The sequence below is a fragment of the Impatiens glandulifera genome, chromosome 7, assembly GCF_907164915.1.
Source record: "Impatiens glandulifera chromosome 7, dImpGla2.1, whole genome shotgun sequence".
NCBI classification, from domain to species: Eukaryota; Viridiplantae; Streptophyta; class Magnoliopsida; order Ericales; family Balsaminaceae; genus Impatiens; species Impatiens glandulifera.
In genome coordinates this window covers 47,262,483-47,286,396 of record NC_061868.1, presented here as the reverse complement: position 1 = coordinate 47,286,396, position 23,914 = coordinate 47,262,483, and the positions used below count along the sequence as shown (strand labels likewise).

General features: G+C 28.5%; 4 protein-coding genes across 4 annotated transcripts; 3 read left to right on the top strand and 1 right to left on the bottom strand.

Annotated features, from left to right (window-relative positions):
* Positions 1 to 1,777: 1,777 nt before the first annotated feature.
* On the top strand, positions 1,778 to 5,155 carry LOC124944735 (enhancer of rudimentary homolog). The gene is made up of 4 exons (XM_047485075.1): positions 1,778 to 1,875; positions 3,524 to 3,617; positions 4,564 to 4,684; positions 4,798 to 5,155. The coding sequence occupies exons 1-4, from the start codon at positions 1,873 to 1,875 to the stop codon at positions 4,886 to 4,888; spliced, it is 309 nt and encodes a 102-aa protein (XP_047341031.1). The 5' UTR covers positions 1,778 to 1,872; the 3' UTR covers positions 4,889 to 5,155.
* A 276-nt stretch (positions 5,156 to 5,431) lies between these two features.
* LOC124945975 (ubiquitin C-terminal hydrolase 22-like) lies at positions 5,432 to 8,498 on the bottom strand. Its single transcript, XM_047486518.1, has 3 exons — positions 7,377 to 8,498; positions 7,159 to 7,280; positions 5,432 to 6,668 (listed from the first exon to the last, which is right to left on the bottom strand). Exons 1-3 carry the CDS (start codon positions 8,177 to 8,179, stop codon positions 5,902 to 5,904), a joined length of 1,692 nt encoding a protein of 563 aa, XP_047342474.1. The 5' UTR covers positions 8,180 to 8,498; the 3' UTR covers positions 5,432 to 5,901.
* Positions 8,499 to 12,237: 3,739 nt separating this feature from the next.
* LOC124910283 (protein BUNDLE SHEATH DEFECTIVE 2, chloroplastic) lies at positions 12,238 to 13,742 on the top strand. Its single transcript, XM_047450911.1, has 3 exons — positions 12,238 to 12,503; positions 13,281 to 13,430; positions 13,568 to 13,742. Exons 1-3 carry the CDS (start codon positions 12,345 to 12,347, stop codon positions 13,643 to 13,645), a joined length of 387 nt encoding a protein of 128 aa, XP_047306867.1. The 5' UTR covers positions 12,238 to 12,344; the 3' UTR covers positions 13,646 to 13,742.
* A 6,858-nt stretch (positions 13,743 to 20,600) lies between these two features.
* On the top strand, positions 20,601 to 22,150 carry LOC124910246 (probable WRKY transcription factor 60). The gene is made up of 4 exons (XM_047450866.1): positions 20,601 to 20,743; positions 20,821 to 21,147; positions 21,273 to 21,389; positions 21,495 to 22,150. Exons 1-4 carry the CDS (start codon positions 20,627 to 20,629, stop codon positions 21,798 to 21,800), a joined length of 867 nt encoding a protein of 288 aa, XP_047306822.1. The 5' UTR covers positions 20,601 to 20,626; the 3' UTR covers positions 21,801 to 22,150.
* Positions 22,151 to 23,914: the final 1,764 nt, after the last annotated feature.

Sequence of the window (23,914 nt, the reverse complement as noted above, 5' to 3'; positions counted from 1 at the left end):
TGACCATAATTTTGTGATTCACACTTTTTCTTTATCGCTCAATAAAACACTCACCAATCTTAGACGACCTCTTTTTTACTCTCACTTAAACAAATCAACAACCAATCCCAAATGATTATAGACCTCTTATCCAATGCTAAACCAACCACTAACCACCATCCGACATTCATCTCGTGACCTCACACTTTCAAATGCTCATAAAATCAACCACTAATTCCGACCTCACATTCGATAAATCACCACCACCCGATCTTCATCTCGTGACCTCACACTTTCAAATGCTCGCTAAACCCACCACTAATTCCGACCTCACACTCAATAAATCACCCACCACCCGACCTCCATCTTTCAAATGCTCGTCAAACCAACCACTAATTCTGACCTCACACTCGACAAACCATCCATCAATCTTTGTCGACCTCTCTTTTACTCTCACTTCAACAAATCAACAATCAATCTCAATTAATTACAGACCTCTTATCCAACGTCAAACTAACCACTAACCACTACTCTGACCTTCATTTCGTGACCTCACACTTTCAAATGTTCGTCAAATCAACCACTAATTCCGACCTCACACTCGATAAACCACCCACCACACGACCTTCGTCTCGTGACCTCACTTTTTCAAATGTTCGTCAAACCAACCACTAATTCTGACCTCACACTCAACAAATCACCCACCTGACCTCCATTTTTCAAATTCTCGTCAAACCAACCACTAATTTCGACCTCACACTCGACAAACCACCCACCACCCAACTTTCATCTCGTGAGCTCACATTTTCAAATGCTCTTCAAACCAACCACTAATTCCGACCTCACACTCGAAAAAATACCCACCATCTGACATCCATCTCGTGATCTTACACTTTTAAATGTTTGCCAAACCAACCATTAATTTCAACCTTACACTTTCAGATGTCTCGTATCATTTGTTTAAAAGTTGCGCCACTACATATTATAGTCAATAATGCGTGAAATATGAACACTTTAACATTTAGATTACTTAAGATTGTTAAAATAATTTTATTATTTTGTGTATGTATATATATATTTTTTGTATTTAATATTTATTATCCATTAATTATTTTTTATATTAATCAAAAATATTATTTATACGAATAAAGAAAAATATTATATATATATATAGGATGAGAAAAGAAATGTATAATAAAAGATCAAATGTATTTATATAAAATTAATGATGAAAAATAATATAATATATTATAAGAGGTAACTATTTATTTATATATATATATAAATTAATGAATTTTTTTACATGATTAGTGAAAATATATATAATTAATGAGAGAGAAAATAATTAGGAAAAAAAATATAAAATAAAATATATTTATAATCAAGAATATATTCTTTAAAATCTTAATTTGCATCTTTTATGATTCAAAACTCTAATCTTAAAAATTAAATATGAATACTTTAACAATTAATTCACTTAAAATTGTTAAAATAAAGTAATGAATTTAGTAGAGAAAATTTGTAATTAAAATGTTAATTAATGTTTTTGAGAGAAAAATAGGTAGTTTGGAAATGTTAACGAATATTTAAAAAAAAATTGTTTGAAAGATGAGAATTAGTTCTAAATTTGAACACGCTATTTGTTACCAACCCGTTTTTAATAAAATATTAAATTCGTATAGAGATGAAAATAATGAGATAAATAAAAAGAAATAAAAGTGTTTTAAATGGGCATGTTAATTAATTATTTTCAAATAAAAAGTGATTTTTTTTAGTAACGTCCTCAAACTGCGTCTCTCTCCATCTCCATCTTTTTATTCTTCTTTCTTTTCTTTTACAGGCAACGCTGAGACTCCTCTCCTCTCCTCTCCTCCGATCATCTCATCTATAAACATGGTACGTACGTTCGTCTTCTCTATTAGTTCTTACTTTAAATAGCGAAATTCTTTATCTTATATCTTCAACTTTATGCTCGTATCGCCACCGTTGATCCATTCCGTGGTTTTGCTATCTCTTATCCCCTTCTTCTCTTCTGATATTCAACTAGGTTTACGCCTTCAATAATAAACCCTACTTTCAGACCGGATCACTCCACTTTCTTCTACTTTTTTGCTTTTGATTCGAACAAACACACTAGTCTTGTTTCTAAACATGTTTTTTAGCTTAATAACCAGATTTCGGACTGTTATTCCTCTTTTTCTTTATTCTTCTTCTTCGGGCATGCAGTGACGGTTTCCATAAAACTTATAGTATTGATGAATGAACTAGGTTTTCATTTCAAGGTTCAATATCAGCCGTCCATTATCAACACCAGCTCAATTTAGTTACTTAGATACATTTTTTGTCATATCTACAAGTGTACGGGCGTGAATAAACATGGAACTAGAAATGGAAGAAGAATCTATTAGCTTTTTAGAACCCCGATATCTGGAATTGTTGCTGCGGTCCAACTCTAGGTGTTTGAAAGAAAGGAACCACTTTTAGTGTGTATTCATGATGTCAATATCTATATTTGGCAATTCAGGTTCATGACTTTACCAAATGGATGTCTAAGTTAAACTATTTTGCTTCAAGTAGATTGAAAGATGGTAATTTTGTGATAGACCTATTCTGCTCGGTTTTATGTACATGAGTAAAGTGAATAAGATTGTGGTCCATGGGGATGCAGGAACTAGGGGTTTGTTATATTGTGGTCCATGGTTAGTGTTGACAATGATGGCATGTACCATATCTATTCAGCTGTTGTGCTACCTAAGTTAATTATTGCTGTCTTCCAGATATGACTTATTTGAGTAATGTATGATGGAGAGACGAGTTCTCAGGCCATTCTAAAGTCTGATGAAGATATCATAGCTTGGGTTTCTGCTTTTTAAGTTCACTCTTTTTGTCAGTGGATTATGTGTCGAATCATGTATTTGAATTAAACCAGAAATTTTCTGGATCTAGTTAATGAACACCTTAAACCAATTTTGGAACCCAAAGAAGTGGAGTGCAGGTACTTTTAAATGTTCCTTATCCAGGGTAGCTCAAGAAATAAGAGTTTTGAACTTAAGAAGTTGAGGTTTCAAGTTCATTTCCCTGAAAGCACCTTGTTTGAAGTGGGGGATATGGCTGTGGGATGTTGTGTTAGCATCCTCCAAAGAAAAAATTTAGTGTAAATAAATATGTAATGGATTGCCTGCACTCAAATATGTATCACATGAGCAATTAAGTAGATTTGATATTTCATCTTTTTTCCAAAATGTTTGTAAATCAATGACTTTCTATTAGAAAAGGATATGGGTTGAATGAGGTGAGGATTCTTGCTTCTTGAAAAGTTAGATCTGTGTTTCTTCCCTCTTTCATTGCCTGTTTCTGTAGAAGAATTCAACATTTCTTCATCTTGTTAATGTTGGTTCTTATCATTTTATATCAATCCTTGATTACAAGTATGATAATTTATCCTAGTATACTTTTTTTTAAGGTAGGAATTGAACATGATCCCCCACAGGCCACAGCCATGACTTCCACCTAGTATACTGATGACTGTATTTCCTCTTTGTAGGCCAATAGGCACACTATTGTTCTGATGCAGACGACTCCAAGTAGGGCAAGTAGAACATTTATGGATTATGATTCTATAAGCCAGGCAATGGATGGTATGATTAAATTCATCTGGATATGACTTGTTAAGATTAACAATGCAATAGACTTGTTGGCTAAAACTGAAAAGTTTGGTAATGTTAAAGTTATCTATTATCATTTTATAAGTGTAACTTTCATTTTCATTGCTGAATATATACGAGTTAAAATGGATATTTATCTGACTAAGAGATAATAATAATTTATGTCAGTATCTTGAACTAGGGGTCTGAGATCTTTAGGTTCAATTCCCACTGACAAAACCTTGATTGAAGTAGGTCACGGGATGGTATGTTATGCTAGTTCAAGAAAAAAACCTTGGTCTAAAGAAAAGAAGTTAGTCATTATGATACTATCTATGCTTCTGCATTTTTTGTGATAATACTTCCTTTAGGTCCTACATGGTAGGCCTGTATTGTTCTTCCAAAAGACATTTTGTTTTATAGAGTTGAAGACATTTTCTACGAGAAGGAGGTGTATGTTTGTTCGCTTGTTTTTAGAAAATTGATATGTAGGTTTGGTGTTTTCATGCCTTAAAGCTTGTTGGAGGTTTCCTCATTAATTATTGATTTACAATGTTTAGCAACAAATGGTATTTAAATCTCATCTCTGAACTATTCTTAATTTCCATATTATCCTTTTGTTCTTGTAATCCCTAAATACATGCCTCTGTTTCATTTTAAGAGATATACTATCAACCAAATCTAACTGTCAGCATTATTGTGGTTTGATACAAGACAATCTGGTTTTCTTTAAGTAATATTGACTTTGGTTTTTGACCCACTAAATCTGAATTGATATTAAATAGTCATGTCATGTCGTGGTTGATATACACGGACAAAAATAACTAGTGTCCTTGAATGTATCTCATCAATTATTATTTATATAAACCTTTTCCACAATTAGGGTCCATTTGTTCTTGCTTTATTGACGGGTTCTATTATTATTATTATACATGAACAGGCATTTGTGGATTATATGAAAGAAAGCTCAAGGAGATAAATCCAACCATCAGAAACCTCACTTATGATATTGCAGATCTCTACAATTTCATGGATGGCCTTTCTGACATGAGTGCTTTGGTGTATGTTTCTCTTAACTTCAAAATTAAGTGCTTAGATTTTGATAATTCGATGCGACAAATTCAATTCAAATCCCCCTTTTTTTATTTATTGATCTACTCTTGATTTTTTGCAGTTTTGACCACTCAATTCAGGCATACCTGCCAAACGATCGACAATGGATGAAGCATAAAATGTTTCAACACCTTAAGAAATTAGCTCATTGATATTATTATTTCAGTAGTCCGAAAGGGAAGCATTTATGAGGAAGGGTACAAATTGTATTTGGTCTGTTGGGTCTTTGCTTTGTTTTGTTTTGCTTATTGTTATTGATTGAGATGTGAAAAGAATATGTCAAAAGTGTGCTAGTTTGCTTGTCAAACAACATATCATGTTCTTTTTTATTACTGTTCATTCTCTCTTACAATTAACCTTGGTTTGTAATGTTGTTTTGTTACAACCTTATAATCATGATCTCATTTAAAAAATTTACGAAAAATTGTTAGGACACTGGTTTTTCCTTTTCTTTGTTGTAACATGATCTTGGATCTTTGATTTTGTTTGGAAACGATTGGAGCTGGGTTAATGTTTTTGTTTTTCAAGTATCTCATATGAAATAATTATTTTTTACATAACTTCCTTATACAAATATTCATACAATATGTTTTTCTTTTTTCAAATTCAGTTCTAGGAGTGTTATAATTTCAAGAAGAGTGCTTTAACTTATTTGAACTTATGCTTATATATAGTTTTATTAATTTTACAATTTGCCATCATCTAAATTGCTTTAAAATAACAAAGATGATAATATCCAATGATAAGACATTCAGCCTTCAAATTCTGTCTATATTGAAATATGAAATAATTTGAATTTAGAAAACATCCAAATATCCCAAATTAAAAAATTGGCGAAAAAACGCAGAATAGTTGCCAATGGTTTTTAAACCAAAAATCGAAAAGGTCAAGAAAAACAAAATGCAGAATCTGTTCATCAAAACGACTCCAATCTAGCCTCAAATTTGCAAGACATTCATTTTGACTGAAATCAAACACTTCATCTTTCATGCCAAAAACCGACATTTTGATAGTTTCAATAGCTCCAACCGAGTAGTTCGGTCTCCTCGTGAGTATCAACATCGTTTGGAGACTTTTCATTTCCAAGTCGATACGTTTGAGAATTCTATCATCATTGATAAGAAAACGAGTCGTTTAATGCAAATGAGACCAAAACATTTGTTGATTAGCAACAACCGGCAATTGGAACAAACGCATCTCCACGTGGAGACATTGGTAAACAACCAGGATCTTCGCCTGCTCTATCTCTATGATAAAGCGTTTTCTGCACATAATAAATCATATAACATTGACAATTTCTCACCACTTGATCGTCAACTTCGGTTATCCAAGCATCGTCGCACTTATACCATTGATTATTCAACCTCAAGTAGGTCAAATAGTGCCCCGAATCCATCATTCCCGAGTGAGTAACCACCGCAAATATCTCAAAATCCGAATTCACATCCGATTCGTCGCCTTCGAATGGAAAAATCCTGTTTCCGAATCTTTTTCCGATCACCGAAGACGAAAGATAGGGCGCCATGTCTAACGAGAAGGGAAAACGTAAAGGTTGGTCGATTTTCCTCGATAATCTCTTCACAGGCGAGTGATGGAATCTCTTTATGTGCAGACAGAGAACCAAAGGCAGCCTTTTGATGGACATTTGTTTGGTGGAATCTTGTTTCTGTTGGCAGTTCCGGCAGAAGAATTTCTGATCCGACCCTAATCTTTCTGGTCGAGTGAAGAGATCCAGGCAGCGTCCGAGAGTGGAAACGCTAGAGTTACTAGCTGGTTTAGCTTTTTTGTTGGGTGGTATGTTTGTATCCAAATCGAGAGAAATGTCGAGGCAGGGATCGTATGTAGTGGACGAAAACCCGCAAGTCATACAAGTCACATCCGATCTCAATAAACCCGAAAACGATTTATGAGCGATACACTGACAATCTCCGTCTGCAAGAGAGAAAAACGGTTAAAATCCTGTTGGATAAAAATCATTAGATTGTTTTTTCCTTTTCTTTTTCTTTCTTTTGTAAAATCAGGGATTTTTTTGAGGAAATTCAACCAATACTCTTTCCCCTTAAACAATCTTGTGGGTTAGTTATATTTGTCAAAAATAACAATGATACAAAAATTTACACTATAATATCAATCATGATTCAATAAATAGAACTTATTTGATGAAGGGTTACTTGAATTTAATCAAAATAACCCGATCAATTCCCTTCTTCGACCAATCATTCAAATAATCAACTAAATTATCGAATTACACTTACTTTTGTTAACTTAACCTACTCTCTACATTAGATGATGCTATTTTTCAAATCACCCAACACAACAATGAAGACCTTAGCATGATCCATTAAAAAATATCTTATCTCAGAAGAAAAAACATCATTTTCAATTTGAACTTTTCATAAATAGGCTCAATCCAAATGATTACCTTTATTAACTGGGTAGATTGATTTCCCTTCTATTTCATGAATTCTATCCAGCACTGAAATAAAGAACTCATGAGCATCCTGCTGCTCATAGAACGCAAGATTCTCTGAATGCTGCCACCAACTGAAAAATCAGAAAACAAGAGATTTCAAAGGTTAAAGGGATTCTCAAAATCCGAATCATAAGATAAATCCAGATACAAAAACTGTAGAGACAAACCTGTAAAGAAACTGAGCTGGGCTGTAAGGAGTCCGATCACCGGAAAAAGCAGCTGAGAAGATGGAATAGATATCACAAGGCAAGCAGAGGTGGTTCTTCCCCGGCGACATCATCTTCCGGCAGTTTCCCCGATTATGACGATCACTCAAGAAATAATTTCTCAATGGAGGAGCATGTAAGAAAGCTTGCAATACAGAGTTCATGAAACAAGTATTCCCCAAATTGTTCAAACCTCTCAAACCAGTTGGAAAACAAGATTTAGACCTGCGATCCATCAATGAAACAAACCGTTTCATGTCATTTGGATCCATATCTCCAAATCTTTTCCTTTTCTTCAGACCCAAAACAGAAGACCCGTTATTATTATTATTCTCAGATTTAGAAGACAACAATGTCGTAACAACATGATTAGAGATCAGAGCTTTATCAAAATCAGGATCATATACTTGATCACAACACACAAAACAATAAAGCTCCCCTCTATCCAAATCTACTGCAACATCATGAGCAGACATGGATTGCGCATGAAAAAGAGCATGATTTGATTCTAATGATTCCGATGATGACAGATAACATGAAACTGATGAACAGATCAAACACATGAATAATCTACCTTCATTCCCAGAACAGAAACTGCATCTGGGCACCTTCAATTTGGTACTATCAATCACTGTCCTCCCTTCAGGGAGGATTTTTAAGAAGGTTTTGATCATATTGTAGCCATGAATACCATGATTAAGCTTGTAATCTGATAAATGCTTACATGGTGTGACGATTGAGTATAAAGGGTTCCTAGGACACATGATCGAAGACAGTCCCCTCCTCCTTCTTCTTCAAAGAATTAAGTGACAAATAGATATGGATTTATATATTGAACAAAAGAATCAAGTGAACATATATCCTGATCTATAGATAAACAATAAAAGTGAGATTAGATTAGATTAGATCGGATTCAGCTGAATCGTCCTTTAGGAAGCGATGAATCGAGAAAAGAAACTTGTTTTGGATATGGGTTTGGCGTCGATCTGACAATAGAGAAGACGTAGAAATGGAGCCTTCAAAGGGGAAGATGGAGGCGCTTTTTTCTCACAGGACCGACCCTCGTGCTATTGTGTGGGACAAATGCTGCCATTTCTTCCAAGTCCCACTTTTAGTGCCTGTTTGTTTTTGTTTTTTCCCTTCTTATCAACTCAGATTTTATCTCTACCATTTTTTTTTCTTATCAATCCATTTTTAGAAAACACTACTTTTTAAAAAATAATAATATCAAATATTGAGATAAATCGTTTTATTAAGAAGAGAGCCAAACAAGACCCTAATTATTTCATTGCAAGTTATCTAGACCGTTGATCTGTCATTATAGGGGGAATCTAGTGACAGCCACTGTTAGATAAATAGGGTTAAGTTGGCTAAAATTGATACTAGGTAAGATAATAAAATTTTATCACCAATATTAAATTTGTGAAAAAAATAACAATTTAAATGGTAGAAAGTAGAAACTAAGTTAGGGAAAAAAAAAAAACTCGAAAACCTATAACTGAACTGAATCGATAATTTATCAATTTATCGGTTAACCAATTCGAATTACGGTTAAACTATTTTTCTATCTGTTTAACCAATCCATTTAACTCAGTAATAATTTTATTATATATTTATATATATTATAATTTATATTATTTATTTTTGTAAATATTAAATATACTATAAATAATATTTAATAATCTATATACATCAGTTATTTTTAAATTATAATTTATATATAATTTTAAAATAGATATATCCGTTTAAAAATGAATACTCTTAAATTATATTATATTATTACATATAAAATGATTATAACATATTTTTAAATATATTTATAAAATATATTACTAAAAGGATTTTGAAATAATAAATTTAATACCTAATTAAAAAAATTGAATTATTGGTTATTGGTTATACCCAGTTAATTTGTCGGAACCGAACGAAACCTGTAGAACCAGAATTGGTAAAACCGATATCAATACCAATACCGGTTAACTAATTTGTAAAATAAGTAGGTAAATTAGTAGGTAAAATCGAACTTAATCAAAACCGATTAACCAATTAATCAATCGGTGAACATCCCTAATAAAAACATAAAAGACAATAATAGATTATAAATACATAAATAAATTGTTGTACAAGTTTTCATACTTAATTTAAAATTGATTTATCCAAATCATTCTACTCAATGTGCTCTTGAGTATGAATAGTCTTGAATAACTAAACTAAATTTGTTGCTATAATTTTTGTTTATAATCTATGACTGTAATTTTTGCTTTTAATCTATGATACCCTTATAACAAAAAAAAAATATAACTAAAAAATATTAGTTACAACCTACAAAGGTTGTATAAATTGTTCATTTAATTTTATTTGCAAAATATATATTTAAACTTGTTAGATAATTTAAGTGACAAAATCTTACGATAAAAAAATAAAATTATAACTCTTGAATCTGTGACCCATAATACGAGTGGTAGAATAAATATTATGCATCATCTTCTTTTCTTTTGTTCTCTTTTATTTTATACTTCTCTAAATTTGAATATAAGGTGGATCTAAATTTCTTTTATCAAGTGTGTGTAACTACACAGGAGTCCGACTACATTCTTAATCATATTTGGCATGACAATTCACACCTAAGATGTATTGATTTTTAACTAATTGGCTAGTCGAATACTTTGTAAATTTTCTCCGTTCAACCGACGTCTAATTCTCCTGACGTAGATCTACTTGTTGTTAATAAATCGGGTGGTGTTTGTCAACTAAATTGTTTTGTATATACAAACAAATATTAAAATACAAGTGAATAGTAAAAAAAATAAAAGACAGAAATGAAAAATCAATTTGTAGAAAATTTAATAGAATAACATTTAAATCAAAATTGATTCAAGAAAGTATTCCATTTAAAAAAAACAAAAAAAAAAACTTCTCCTAAGACTAAGATCTCATGTTTAATTTATCATCAAAACTATTCTAATTAAGTGAGGTTATATAGTAAAATTTATCTAAAAAAATATCTCTGATAATAAATAAACAAAACCAATTGAGAGTTAATTTGTAACCAAATATAAAAACCAGGACCCATGGTGCTAAAATATAAAAAGTGAGTTTCCTAATTTGTCTTTGTATGTAAACATATGTATAGTCGAATTTGGAATTGTACAGGATTCAGAGTTGAATTTGGTTTTAGATAAAATAAAATTTATTTTTTTTAAATATTTTATTTGGATATCGATTTAGGAAAAATAATTTTCTGAAATATATTTTAATTTTAATTATGTATATATTAATAAATTTAATAATATTATTCATTCAAATTTAAACAAACTCAACAAATTTTCAAATAGAACTTCAAAAAATGTACTCATTTCATTTTGTTTGTTTACTAATAATTTTGTGCACATGTATATGCATTTCCTCATATACATACAAAAATGAAAAAAAAAATGTTTTAATTGGATTGCATTGTAATAGTAATAATAATATTTCATATTGATCAAAGCCTTTAAAAGTAATAATATTTCTTTGCCCAAAAATTCAAAAACCAACAAAATATTGAAAACTACAATTTTAAAGAAAATTGAAGCAATAATATACACTAAAATCTTAATTATGAGATGACTAATTTATGAAGTTTCTTACAAAGGTAATTATATATATATAAAAAATCACTACATTTACAAGACTTTTTTTTTTAGTTTTGAGTTATTTAATAATTTAAAAAAATCAAACATCATTTCACTTTATTTATTAATTAAAAATATAAAATATCATATATTTAAATTATTATTATTTATTTTATTTATATATATCAATAATATTTAAATATTTTTATCAAAAAAATATTACAACCTCCTCAAAATTATCACAACCATAATTTATTTTATTCAAAATCATTTAAAAAAAAACTCCAGATGTAAGTTTTTTTTAGGAATTAACCCAAATACTATTTTTTATAATTTTCTTTAAAAGAAATCTATGTCAAACTAGTTAACAACCACTTAATTAATAAATATAAAATATTTTTTATTTTATTTTACAAAATTTAAATTTTAAATATAAAAAGCTTGATTATTATAACAATGATCAACCCAAAACTTAAATATATTAAAATATATATATAATACAAACCTTAAATAATACAAGATCAAACTAGCTCTAATTCGTTTTCAATCAATGAGTTTCACATACTTGATTGTGAGCTGAGAGGTCTCGAGTGCAACTGTCACGCCTTAGGAGTACGTGTCATGCATTGGTTTCTTATAATCCATATGAATATTATTTTCTTTTTTCTAATAAAATTAAATATATTATTTTCTTAATTAAATTTTTTTGCTCATTTCTTTTTTATATTTGTTTAGATTTACATTATTTAAATAATTATATATTTTATTTATTGAATTTTAATTCCTCCCATTATATTATTTAAAATAATAAATTAATTTATTTTAAACAAATCTTTTTTTAAAAAAATATTATATAATTTTTACTAAAAAAATGTATTTTTAATAATTAAAAAAATCTATTATTTAAAAAAACCCAATTATTTATTAAAAACATGGACCAAATGAAAACAATTTTTATTTTTAATTAAAATGAAAACAATTTATTTTTCTATTTTTGAATATAATTGAATACTATAAATAATATTATATAATCAAAATAACTATATAAAAATTAAATAATATAATAAATTAAAATATAAAAAAAAGGTAAAGATTATCAAATTTACATTATTATTTTTTATATTAAAAAATAAAAGTAAAATTTAAGAAGAATTTAAAATATTATATATATATAATGAGGAGATTGATTGATTGTAAGAAGACTTTGGAATTCCGTAATGTTTGCGCCACATGAAAAGGCTGTTTCACCAATTCATCTCGCCGCCAAACCCTCGTCCTCCTCAACAACACTTAATAATTGATATTCGTAATCTCCATGGAATCGATGAGCAATATCAGCTCTTTTTCTCCGAGAACATTCCCGATCTGGACAACCAAATCTACGTCTATGGCTTTCCGAACTCGGGCTTCAATCGCTAACTCTTTTGAGAGCAACTTCGCCAATCGAGTGGAAAAAGCCTGGTTAATCTCTCAGGTAATTCCATTTTTATTTTCCACTCTCTCAGATTTTGTGTTTTCACTGAGAACTCGAGACAAATTTATATACATGTGCTGCTTGTTCATCATGATGATTCAACTCTTGTCCAACTCTCGGCGGTTCCTTTATCTGTCCATAAAATAGATCCAATTTTGATTTTAAGATATCTGCATTTGAAAATGAATAATTGCCCCAAATCTGCGCAGATAATCAACACTGATAATTGCTTCAACTCCTATGGTTGATTCATATCCCTGGATTCATGTATCATGAACATTTACTGAATGAGAATTTGGTTAGCTAGTTTAGGTTTCTCTCTAAGAATCTATCTGGACTGGGAGGCTATCTAAATAGTTCATTTTCTTATTCGTGAAGCCTATTCCCCTATACTACAAACTCGATAGATCATGAGAGCCTCTTGAGTCCTGATGAGTTGAAGTGTGTAAAAGGCATCTTATGTAAGCATGATGTAGAAAAGGCCGGGCATTTTGCTCTATTTGTCAAAAATAATTCATAGAAGATGATCCAACAAGGTCCCAATTTGGGAAGATTTGTTGTTGAAGTGTTCAATATTGAGAACAACAAGCATATGGATGATGATTCAATAGAATGCCCTGACTGACTTGATTTATCAAAAAGATAGCAGTGTGCAATAGAAGTGCTAACCGGACAATGGATATGATATACCAACTGTAGTATAACGCATCAAGACTTCAATTGTGTTTGCTTTATTTATGAATATTGGTGATATAATACACTTGTTTTTGTGTGTAGCAACCAAGGCCCGTTTCTTGTTCTTCTTGCGATTCAAATGGAAAGGTTGAATGCAAATGGTGTAATGGAACAGGTTTCTTTATTCTGGGTGATAACATGCTATGTGAAGTTCCTTCCAGAAACACCACCTGTGTAATATGTGCAGGAAAGGTATCACATGGCTTTGAGAAACAGTTATAACTTGGATTTTAGACTAGATGATGATGATGATGACAAACCAACCTCTGCCAAATTGTTATTATGGAATTGGCTTTGTTTTTAAGATTTGGTTTTCTTACACTCTACAGGGATCAACAAGTTGCTGTGATTGCAAGGGCACAGGCTTCCGAGCAAAGTGGCTTGGAGATCCCCAAAATCATCCCTAAGAAAAATGTATACTCTTTTCAAACCATGTATCTTCTTCTTCTTTCTTCCATCTTTTTCATTGTTATTTAATCTATATATGATTTTCTATTGGTAGTAGTTGAAATGTGTTTGTTGATGGTAAAATTAAACCTAATAAGTAAATGAGTTGTGGCAAATTAAACCAAATAAAAAGATGCCAAGAAAGTGTTACACTTAGGTTAAAATGAGAGATGAATTATAATAATGAATTAATCCCAGGTTTATTCAAAAGATTATAAACTTACTTTTCAAGTTAAAAATGTGAGTTTAGCTACTTACCATTCAAAATAAGGTGTCATTCAATATTATTTTAATCAAGTATATATATATATATATATATATATATATATATATATATATATATATATATAGTTTTCCATTCATTGGTTTTGAAAGCCGGTTTCGGAGTTTCCGTATAACTTCTTAAACTCAATCTATACGAACGATCAATACAATAAAAAAGCTCTGCGAAACATAAAAACGATATGGGATTTGTTGGGCGTAGAGACTATCTTGAAAATGCTTTCTTCTATGATGTAATTTACTGGATATAAATATATAAGATATTTTCGATATCGCTTCTATGCGGTGACTCCTTATAATAGCTTGGAACCTATGCAGTCGTAGGGCAAATTATATATATATATATATATATATAAAATGATGTTTAATTTTTAAAATGTTTGGATTATTGGGTCGAGAGCTGTAGTTAATTTGAATATATATGAGAGTAAATAATTATTTGGGTTGGATGGTGAACCATAAACTCAAACCGTTTAAAATAAAATAAAAAATGTTACATGTGTTTCGAATTTGTAACAAAACAAATACAAGTTTTTAACTAATTAGACTAATAAGACTTTATATTTTAAATTAAACACAAAATTTGAATAAATTTATATTTTAAATTAAACACAAAATTTGAATAAATTTGATGAATGTGTGATATTTTAACCATATAAGTTTAACTTTTTAACTAACTAATATATATATATATATATATATATATATATTTATAAAATATGATGCTTAATTTTAAAGTGTCTAGATTGTCGGGTCGAGAATTGTGATTAATTTGGATATATATGTGAGAGTAAATAAATACATGAGTCGGATTGTGGGTTGACACGCCCATAAACTTTAAATGGTTTAAAATAAAATTAAAAATGTTATATGTATTTTTCGAATTTGCAACAAAAAAGTACAACCCTTCAACCAATTAGGATGCTAATAAAATTTTATATTTTCAATTTAATACTAAATTTGATGAACATGAGACATTTTAACTATATAAGTTCAACTTTTTAAATATATATATTAATTTTTCAAGTGTTTGGATTACCGGGTCGAAAACTGTGACTAATTTGGATATATATATGTGAGATTAAATGAATGCTTGGGTCAAACGGTGGGTTAACCCGCCTATAAACTTTAAACGATTAAAATAAAATTAAAAATAATATATGTATATTTCAAACTTTGCAATCTAACAAAAACATGCATAACTCTTTAACTAACTAGACTAATAAAACTTTATATTTTAAATTCAACACCAAATTTGATTAACGTGAGACATTTTAATTATATATATATATATATATATAATGATGTTTAATTTTCAAAAATGTGAGGATGACTGAGTCGAGAGCTGTGGTTTGAATATATATGTGAGAGTAAATTGATACTAGAGTCAGATTGTGGGTTGACCCGTTCATAAACTTCAAACGATTTAAAATAAAATAAAAAATGTTATATATAGTTTTCGAACTTGCAACCTAACAAAAACAAGTACAACCTTTTAATCAATTGTGATTTACATGTGGTTTTCCAAGGGATAATATGTCGGTATCAATTGAAAGTGATTAAAAAATATGAATTAAATATTTGATTGATCAAATTGTGAGATCATGATACTAAATGTTAAAAATTATAAATTAAATATTTAATTGACCAAAGTGTAAGTGTAAGGTCACAAGATGAGATGTTCATTTGGAAAAAATATGTGATGAAATGTTTAATTTTTAAAGTGTCCTGATTGTCGGATCAGAAGCTGTGGTTAATTTGGATATATATGTGATAATAAATGAATACTTGGGTTGGATTGTTAGTTGATCCGCCCAAAAAATTCAAACGGTTTAAAATAAAATTAAAAATGTTATATGTATGTTTCGAACTTATAAACTAACAACACGAGTACAACCCTTTAACTAAGTCTGATTGACATGTGGTTTGCCGATAAATAATATGTCGGTATCAATTAAAAGTGGTTAAAAAATACGAATCAAATATTTCATCGACCAAAGTGTGAGGTCACAATGCTAAATATTAAAAAATATAAATTAAATATTTGATTGACCAAAGTGAAAGTATAAGGTCACGAGATGATAAATGAATTCGGAAAAGATATGTGAGAAGATAAGTTGTTTTATCAAAGTGAATAAAATTTGGAATGAGAGTGTTATATTTTTTATTTTAATATATTATTCGTGATTTATTAAGAATTTTAAATATTGACTATATATTATTATTTTTTTATTTATATTTTTATAGGTATGGATGATACGAAAATCTTTCTAGTTATTTTAATTTTTTCGTAAATAATTTCAAACATGATACGGAAAAAAATCATTCAAAATAGGTGACTTAGTAATTTTTTTGATTTGGGTTATAAAAAAAAAGGTTAATTATTTGTAAAAAAATTAAAATGTACTGATATTTAATGAAAAATTAATTTTAAATAAATGAAGATAATTTTAATATTTAGATAAATTAACTGATGGATAAAGGGATAGGTGGTCATGAGTTATTAGTCTACACTTTTGATTTCTTATTAATATTTTTTTTAATTGAGCTATTATAAAAATGAAAGAAATAGAAAATTCATTTTTTCTTAGTCACTTTCTATTTATTTTTATTTATTGAAGGGAGTTTATTTATTTTTATTTATTTTTTGTTTTTCTGTGTTTTTTTAAGTCACTCATATATATTTAAGTGAATGTTGTTCGGTTTGATATCTGTTTAGCCGGATCGATCGATATTCTAGTATCAAATTTTACTGTTCGAATAATATTTTTAACTGTAGTTGGGTTGTTTGCTGTTTATACCTTCTAATTGTGTTGATGCTCATTTTTTTTAGTCTGTTCTCGTTCACTCTTCTAACAAAAGAAACAAAATATTCGAATATTAAATTATTTTTCTTTTTTTAATAAAGAATTATTTGAGTGATCTTACAAAAAAAAAAAAATCTCTTATGTTTATGGATGATTAATTATTATTTAGTATAATATTTTTCAGCGTCTTTTATCAACTCTCGACTATTATTTAGTATTCAATAAGGATTTTTTTTTTAATAAAACTGATTTAATAATTTTTTTTGAAGTTTGTGTTTATTTAAGAATTTTGTATTATCTCTTTTAGATTTATTTGTATTTTTATAATATAGATGAATTTATATTATATAGTGTAGATGATTAACAATAATGATAAAATATTTATTAATAATTTTAAGTCAATTATATTTTGTAATAACATATTAGTTAATATAATATATTAAATTTATACAATTTTATATAATTTTAGTTTAAATGTGTTAATTAAAATATAATCTTTTTTTAAATATTTAGTATCGAGTAATAGGGTACCCATCGGAGATCGGGTACTCGGAGAATCAGGGATGGGGATATAAATAAAGATACCCGTCGGATTCGGGGTCGGGGTCGAGTAGTAAATTGAAAATCGGGTTCGGGGATGAGTACTCCACTACCCGATGGGTAGGGTACCCGTCGGGTAGGGTACCCGTTGTCATCCCTAGTTTGATGCGTATCCTTCGTACTTCTACTATTACGATGCTTTATAAGATTCATTTCAGAAAGTCGGTAAAGTCTTTCAAATTTTTATTTATTATTATTTTTTTTTTGTTATTGTGATTAAATAATTTTTATCATTTTTAATACAATGAACTTAAAAAAATATAATAGATTAATTTTTTAAATTAAAAAATAAAATAAATAAATATTTTGTTGATTAATTAGTTATTATAATATATTGTTTAAGTTTGCAAATAGCCTAATATTCTAGTCTGATCCGGTCAATGACGTGTTGCTTATTCAGCATTCTTATCGGTCAACACTCGAGATGGTGGAGAAAGATTTTTTTTGTAACGATGTTATTATTATTATTATTATTTAAAAATAGAGTGAAATAAAATATATTTATAAAGAGTTCTTTTAATTATTTGTAATTTTTAAATAATTTAATTTCATAAATTAAGTTAATATCTAGTCTTATGGCTTGTTCATGATCTTGGATCTATTAGTATTTATATATATAAAAAAATAGTTCATACAATATGATATAATATTTTTAAATAATTTTATATATTTTTTTTAGTTATTTTTGATTTTTAAGATAAATTATTAAAATATTTTTTATATTTAAAAATTAAAATTAATAAAAATAAGTAAGGGTTTTTATTATTTATTTAATAATTTAAGTACTTTAATGGTTATAAAAAATAATAAAAAACTAAAAATAACCTATGATGTTAGTCAATTTCCTTTTGAAAAAACACGTTTTCTAGTTAAAACTTAAATTCCAAAAATACACGTTCTTATTATATGGCTGATTTTTAGTTTGAGCCCTAAGATGTATGATTTTGGAATTCCAGTCAATTAAGTATTATACATAAATATATAATTAAACACACTTATAAGGGAATGTAATTGGTATATATTATTAATTAATTTTTATATATATATATATATATTTTTTTTTTTTTTGAATAAAGGGAACTAGCATGACATTTTTACCGTCATTGTCCCCCGTTTAAATTCAAAACGCTTCCCCATATATTACTAATTAATTACTATATATAAATGTAATATTTTAAATAAAAAAAGTTCTTAAATATCACAATTAAAAAAAGCACTCTGTTAAAGAAAAAGTAAAGAAAAAAATAGAAACTAGACCCTCGTAACAGCCATAATCTACTCAATTTTTTTTATAATAAATAAAATAAAGCATATATACTTGAGTCACAATATTATATTATCATGACTAAGTGGGAGGATAAATTAGAAAAACTCATAAATGTGATTGAGAACATAGTTACTTTTATGTAGACTTCCATATTTTATTTTTATTTTGAACTCTGAATTTTCATATTATATTTTCTTAAACGATTTTTATTTAATTCAAATGAATCATTTTCAAAAGATAAATAATAATTCAAATAAAAAAAATATTATTAAGAATATCAAATCAAACCAGCCCTTTTTACTTGTTAGGTTTAACCATATAACCGGAAAAAAAACATTAAAAAAAAGGTTTAAGTTTGTTTATCTATAATTAAGTTAGTTGTTTTTAATGAATAAAGTTCAAACTTTTAATTATGCCATAACTAATGTTCACTATGAAAATTTTAGTTATATGAGTTTTTATTTTCAAATGGATAAAACGTCCGTCATATTATTTTACTGTATTATTTTCGTTTTTTTAAATAATTTGTCACGTTTTAGAAAAAACCGATATTTACAGACATTTTGGACGTATTTTATCATATTTAGATTTTCTTTTAATTTATTTTCAAAAGAATTTCATAACAATCTAATTTTGTGTTCAGTTTACTAATTTCAACATATTTGTATTTAAATTAAGTATATTTTAAGATATATACGTTTAAAATTATTGAATACGATTTGAATGTTTTGAAATATGTGTAATGTATCAAAATAATTGTTATATTGTTTCTACAAATGTGATAATTAATTCAGAAAAGAAAAATAATATGTTAAAATAAGAATACAAGACGTTCATTTGTTGGTGAAGATGTCTCTAAAAAACATTATTGTAAATAATTATTGTGAGCACACACATATATATATATATATATATATATATATATATATATATATATATATATATATATATATATATATATATATATATATATATATATATATATATATATATATATATATATATATATATATATATATATATATATATATATATGAAATCTCATAATTTATACAGTATTCATGTATATTACATGTTTAATAGCAAGAATCAATCACATGCATGTATAACTTTTTAATTATATCTAAAAATTAGATTTATTCATATAAAAATTGCACTAAATATAATATATACATGTAAGTACTCATATAGAAACTTAATTATCTAAAGTTTATTGTAATTTTAAAATATAAATTCATTAATATATAACATAAAATTAAATGATAATACTTTGTGATTAACTATTTATAGTTAACGATATAATCTAAAGAATTGAATTTTGTATTAAATGATAATACTTTTAATTAATTATTTGTAGTTAACTATATAATCTAAAAAATTGAATTTTGTAACTCATGTACAATAAATAAATAAATATATATATATATATATAATTATGATATTTTTTTTATCTTATAATTTAAGAAAAATATTATTTTACAACATTGGTCCAAGTTGTTGAGATCACAAAACTTACTATTTAAACAAAATTATTACTTTATTAGATATTACTTTACAGAGATTTTACTGTATTATATTTTATTATTGTTGTGGGTGTGGATGTGGGAGTGTTAAAAAAAAGGAGAATGGTATTATATTGTGAACATGGTCTGAAAAAAGCATCTTGAAATTCCTGGAGAAGTGTCAAGAAAGTCTATGTAGTAAGTTCCATGCACTTTCGTATAAATAAATATGTTAAGTAAAGTCTTGATATAATAATTTTCCATATCTATTCTTTATATAGTCTATCTTTTAGCTAAAAACACAAATTTAATTATCATCATATATATGTATGTACACGAAAGCTACAACCAACGCGTTAACAGCCCCACAAATTTATCATCTTATATATAAAGACCCAAATAACGTACATTTGTTGGAATTGAACTTAATTGCCTAGCTAATATATATATATATATATACATATCAATAATTCATAAATAATAATGGCCTCCCCTTATTCTTCTTCTTCTTATTCGTCTTCCTCGCGAAATTGGATGTCAAATTTGTCGTCAAAGTCCTCGCTTAACTTGGATCTCAACATTCATCTCCCCACGCATCATGTAAGCATAGTTTATAATTCATAAGAAATTAAATTTGATTATGTAATTATATTAACTGTCTTGATATATTTTGTTAGGATAAGGAAGAAGTGGATGTTGTTGGTAGCAATAGTTGGGAGAAGGAGCTTAATAGGATGAACCATGAGCAGGAAAAACTTACGGAAGATTTGATTAATATGCGCGACAACTTCAAGTCACTCCAAGCCCGGTACTTGAATTTGAAGAAGAGAAAGTTTGACGGCGATATAGTTTCGGAGAAGATTATGATTATGGGAAATGATAACGAAGATCCTTATTGTAAACCATGTTGTAATATTGATCCATGGATGATGAAAACCCCGAGGCAAGTGATCAACAAGACAAGTGTTACGAGGCGAATTGACCCTCTAGATCAAAACAACCTAGTGAGTTATTTAATTATATACCAAATTATAAAGGATTTGATTACAAGATTAATTTGGCCAAAAATTTAAATTAATGATAATCAAATTAATTAAACTAGAAGTATTGATTTATTAATTGGGGTTAGGCTATTGAAGATGGATATCAATGGAGAAAATATGGGCAGAAAGTTACTAGAGACAATCCATCACCTAGAGCATACTACAAGTGTTCTTTTGCACCAAACTGCCCTGTCAAAAAGAAGGTGTAACATTTTTTTTAGTTATTTTTGTTACAAACATATTTAGTGTTTTCACAAATGTATAACCGCAAACAATGGATGGTTTTCGGTTGTTCTTCCTTTATTTAGGTGCAACGTAGCCTTGATGACCCGTCGCTTTTGGTGGCAAACTACGAAGGTAAACATAACCATGACCCCCCTAATGAGCCCAAAGTATTGTTGAGTTTGAGCCCGACTGCTTCCATTTTGCCTCCAAAGACACCACCGCCGAGAGCCACTCGGGTGGAACTCGGGTCATGTGGTATCGACATCAGAAAACCCGATTTTAAGCTTCAAAAAGTTTTGGCTGAAGAAATGGCTTCTTCCTTGGTACAAAATGATAGCTTCGCGGAAGCGCTTTTTGCTGCCATTTATAGTAGGATAAGGGATCATTAACACCGCATTAAAATTATAAAAAGAATAGATAAGCATTTCTTAATATTTAAGAGTAAAACATGCGCCTTTTTTCATTTTTCTTTGAGTAAATTATCATTGTGACCTTCTCCATTGATTGAAAATTTTAGATCCTTATTGAATCGCCTACACGATTTAATAAAGTTCGAAAATTTAAATTAATTGAAGAGGTCTTGTAATAATTTGCTCAAAGAAAAAGTTTATGTACAAATTCGGTCTTAAAAATAGTATTATGGCTTATTTGCTTCTTTAGAAAAGAGTTATATATATATGTATGTGTGTGAGATATTTTATTTTAATAATTGATACTCTTGTGAGTGCATTCATATTGTACTACATTGTATAATAAATTTTGTAGTTTGTATTGGCAGTTTAAATTGTGTTTTTGTGGTTTTAAATATTTTGTATTAGAATTTATATAAATATTGTTGCATTATAAATTGTATTTGTAAAAAGTGGGTTAGCTGAAGTGATAAAAACAATTCATAATATATGAAGTATCACAAACTTACAAAGGTTCAATTTTCTTTCTAAACACTTTTCAAAAAAAAAAAAATTTTTGAATGTTACACATGACTGAACAATTTTAAATAAAAATAATATTTTTAGGGTTTGATTGACTTTTCCTTGACCAAATAAATAAATATTGTCATTACTACACTTAGCTACCCACCCTACTTTTCAAACAAATAAATATCTTCATGATTTGAATTAAGGGCTTTTTTTATTATTAATTTTTCAATGTAGGAAGCTTCTAAGCGAGAAGTTGGTTGATTTGAAGTTAAGCTCTAAAACACTAAATATTTTCAAAATTTGAACTTAAGGTCTAAAACACTCTCATAAATAAGTTAATCAATTAAATTGTTATATATATATATATATATATATATATATATATATATATATATGGAGAATGTCCTACTTCGATCCAGAAACTTGACCAACGGGTCCTCAAACCAACTTAACTTGTCCTTCTTTTCTATTTTTCGGTAAGCGTTTTTTTTTGTCTTTGCTTTGCTGTGTCGGAATCAGCGAAAGTTTGAGGCTCATTCTCTTTCTTGAGGGATTGAATCATAGCCAGCCCACCAAGTTTCGAGAAAGAGCAGTTAATCTCTGTCCTGAATTAGGTGGTAAAGGAACCATCGCCCATGAGGAAGTGCAAGTGTCGAATCTATATATATATATATTAATTTAAATAACTTAGGGCTTTCTAATAGCATTTCACGGGGAAGTTGACTTGAAGTTAAGGTTGCTGCGGCAACATGACATCAGCCATATGTATCATATGTATAAAAAAAGGCCTTTAAGAGTTCCTAGGAACTTTGCAATAAGCTTTGTTAGAGTGAATATTTCCCCCATTCACTCCCCAAAGAATACTTAAGTGATAAGTGATGATAGGTCAGATCCTGAAAGGATGAGGCAGACATACCATATAAAATGATTGACTTAAGTGATAAGTGATGATAGGTCAGATCCTGAAAGGATGAGGCAGACATACCATATAAAATGATTGATGCATGTCTAGATAGAAACCGCGAGCTCGATCGGATTGAGTCGGGTTTTCATTCTAATTATTTTATAATAGATTATTTGATTTGAAAGGAATCATAGAACGTTCAGTGATTGCGGTCGACCTAAACGTTTACTTCACAACGCTATTATTATGATGACGGAGAAGATCTCTTCAAGAAAATCTGTGTACGCGGTCGGTGATCTTTTTAATCTGTTAGAAAATTTCGGAGCTCGATAAAATTTGATTTTATGTTATGATTGTTTGTTGATGAACATTTTTTACTTATGTTTCTATTGTGACAAGTTGAACACTCGTGTTATGCATTAATTTTGTAGTTAGGATTAAACGACTATCATTTATATTATTGTAACCCCGAGAAATACCATCCGTAGTTTAGCAAGCATGACACGTGGCAATACGGGGCGTTATGAGTTGGCTCTCGAGGTTCGATGCATTTCAACCTTACTTTACGTGCAAGACATCTTTAAAAACAAAATATTTATTTTAAAAGATTTTGATAGTACCTAACTGCTTTTAAAATTAACTATGTAAAAATAATTAATTTTATTCAAATTTTAATAAT

Excerpts from the sequence above, each read along its gene's own strand:
- LOC124944735 (XM_047485075.1), top strand. Across the intron at positions 3,618-4,563 it reads TATAAGCCAGGCAATGGATG|GCATTTGTGGATTATATGAA; the intron begins GTATGATTAAAT and ends ATACATGAACAG. Across the intron at positions 4,685-4,797 it reads TCTGACATGAGTGCTTTGGT|TTTTGACCACTCAATTCAGG; the intron begins GTATGTTTCTCT and ends GATTTTTTGCAG.
- LOC124910246 (XM_047450866.1), top strand. The coding sequence starts at position 20,627 with ATGGCCTCCCCTTATTCTTCTTCTTCTTATTCGTCTTCCTCGCGAAAT. Across the intron at positions 20,744-20,820 it reads TTCATCTCCCCACGCATCAT|GATAAGGAAGAAGTGGATGT; the intron begins GTAAGCATAGTT and ends ATATTTTGTTAG. Across the intron at positions 21,390-21,494 it reads ACTGCCCTGTCAAAAAGAAG|GTGCAACGTAGCCTTGATGA; the intron begins GTGTAACATTTT and ends TCCTTTATTTAG.
- LOC124945975 (XM_047486518.1), bottom strand. The coding sequence starts at position 8,179 with ATGTGTCCTAGGAACCCTTTATACTCAATCGTCACACCATGTAAGCAT. Across the intron at positions 7,281-7,376 it reads CCAGCTCAGTTTCTTTACAG|TTGGTGGCAGCATTCAGAGA; the intron begins GTTTGTCTCTAC and ends CTGATTTTTCAG. Across the intron at positions 6,669-7,158 it reads AATCTACCCAGTTAATAAAG|ACGGAGATTGTCAGTGTATC; the intron begins GTAATCATTTGG and ends TCTCTCTTGCAG.
- LOC124910283 (XM_047450911.1), top strand. The coding sequence starts at position 12,345 with ATGGAATCGATGAGCAATATCAGCTCTTTTTCTCCGAGAACATTCCCG. Across the intron at positions 12,504-13,280 it reads AAGCCTGGTTAATCTCTCAG|CAACCAAGGCCCGTTTCTTG; the intron begins GTAATTCCATTT and ends TTTTGTGTGTAG. Across the intron at positions 13,431-13,567 it reads GTGTAATATGTGCAGGAAAG|GGATCAACAAGTTGCTGTGA; the intron begins GTATCACATGGC and ends TACACTCTACAG.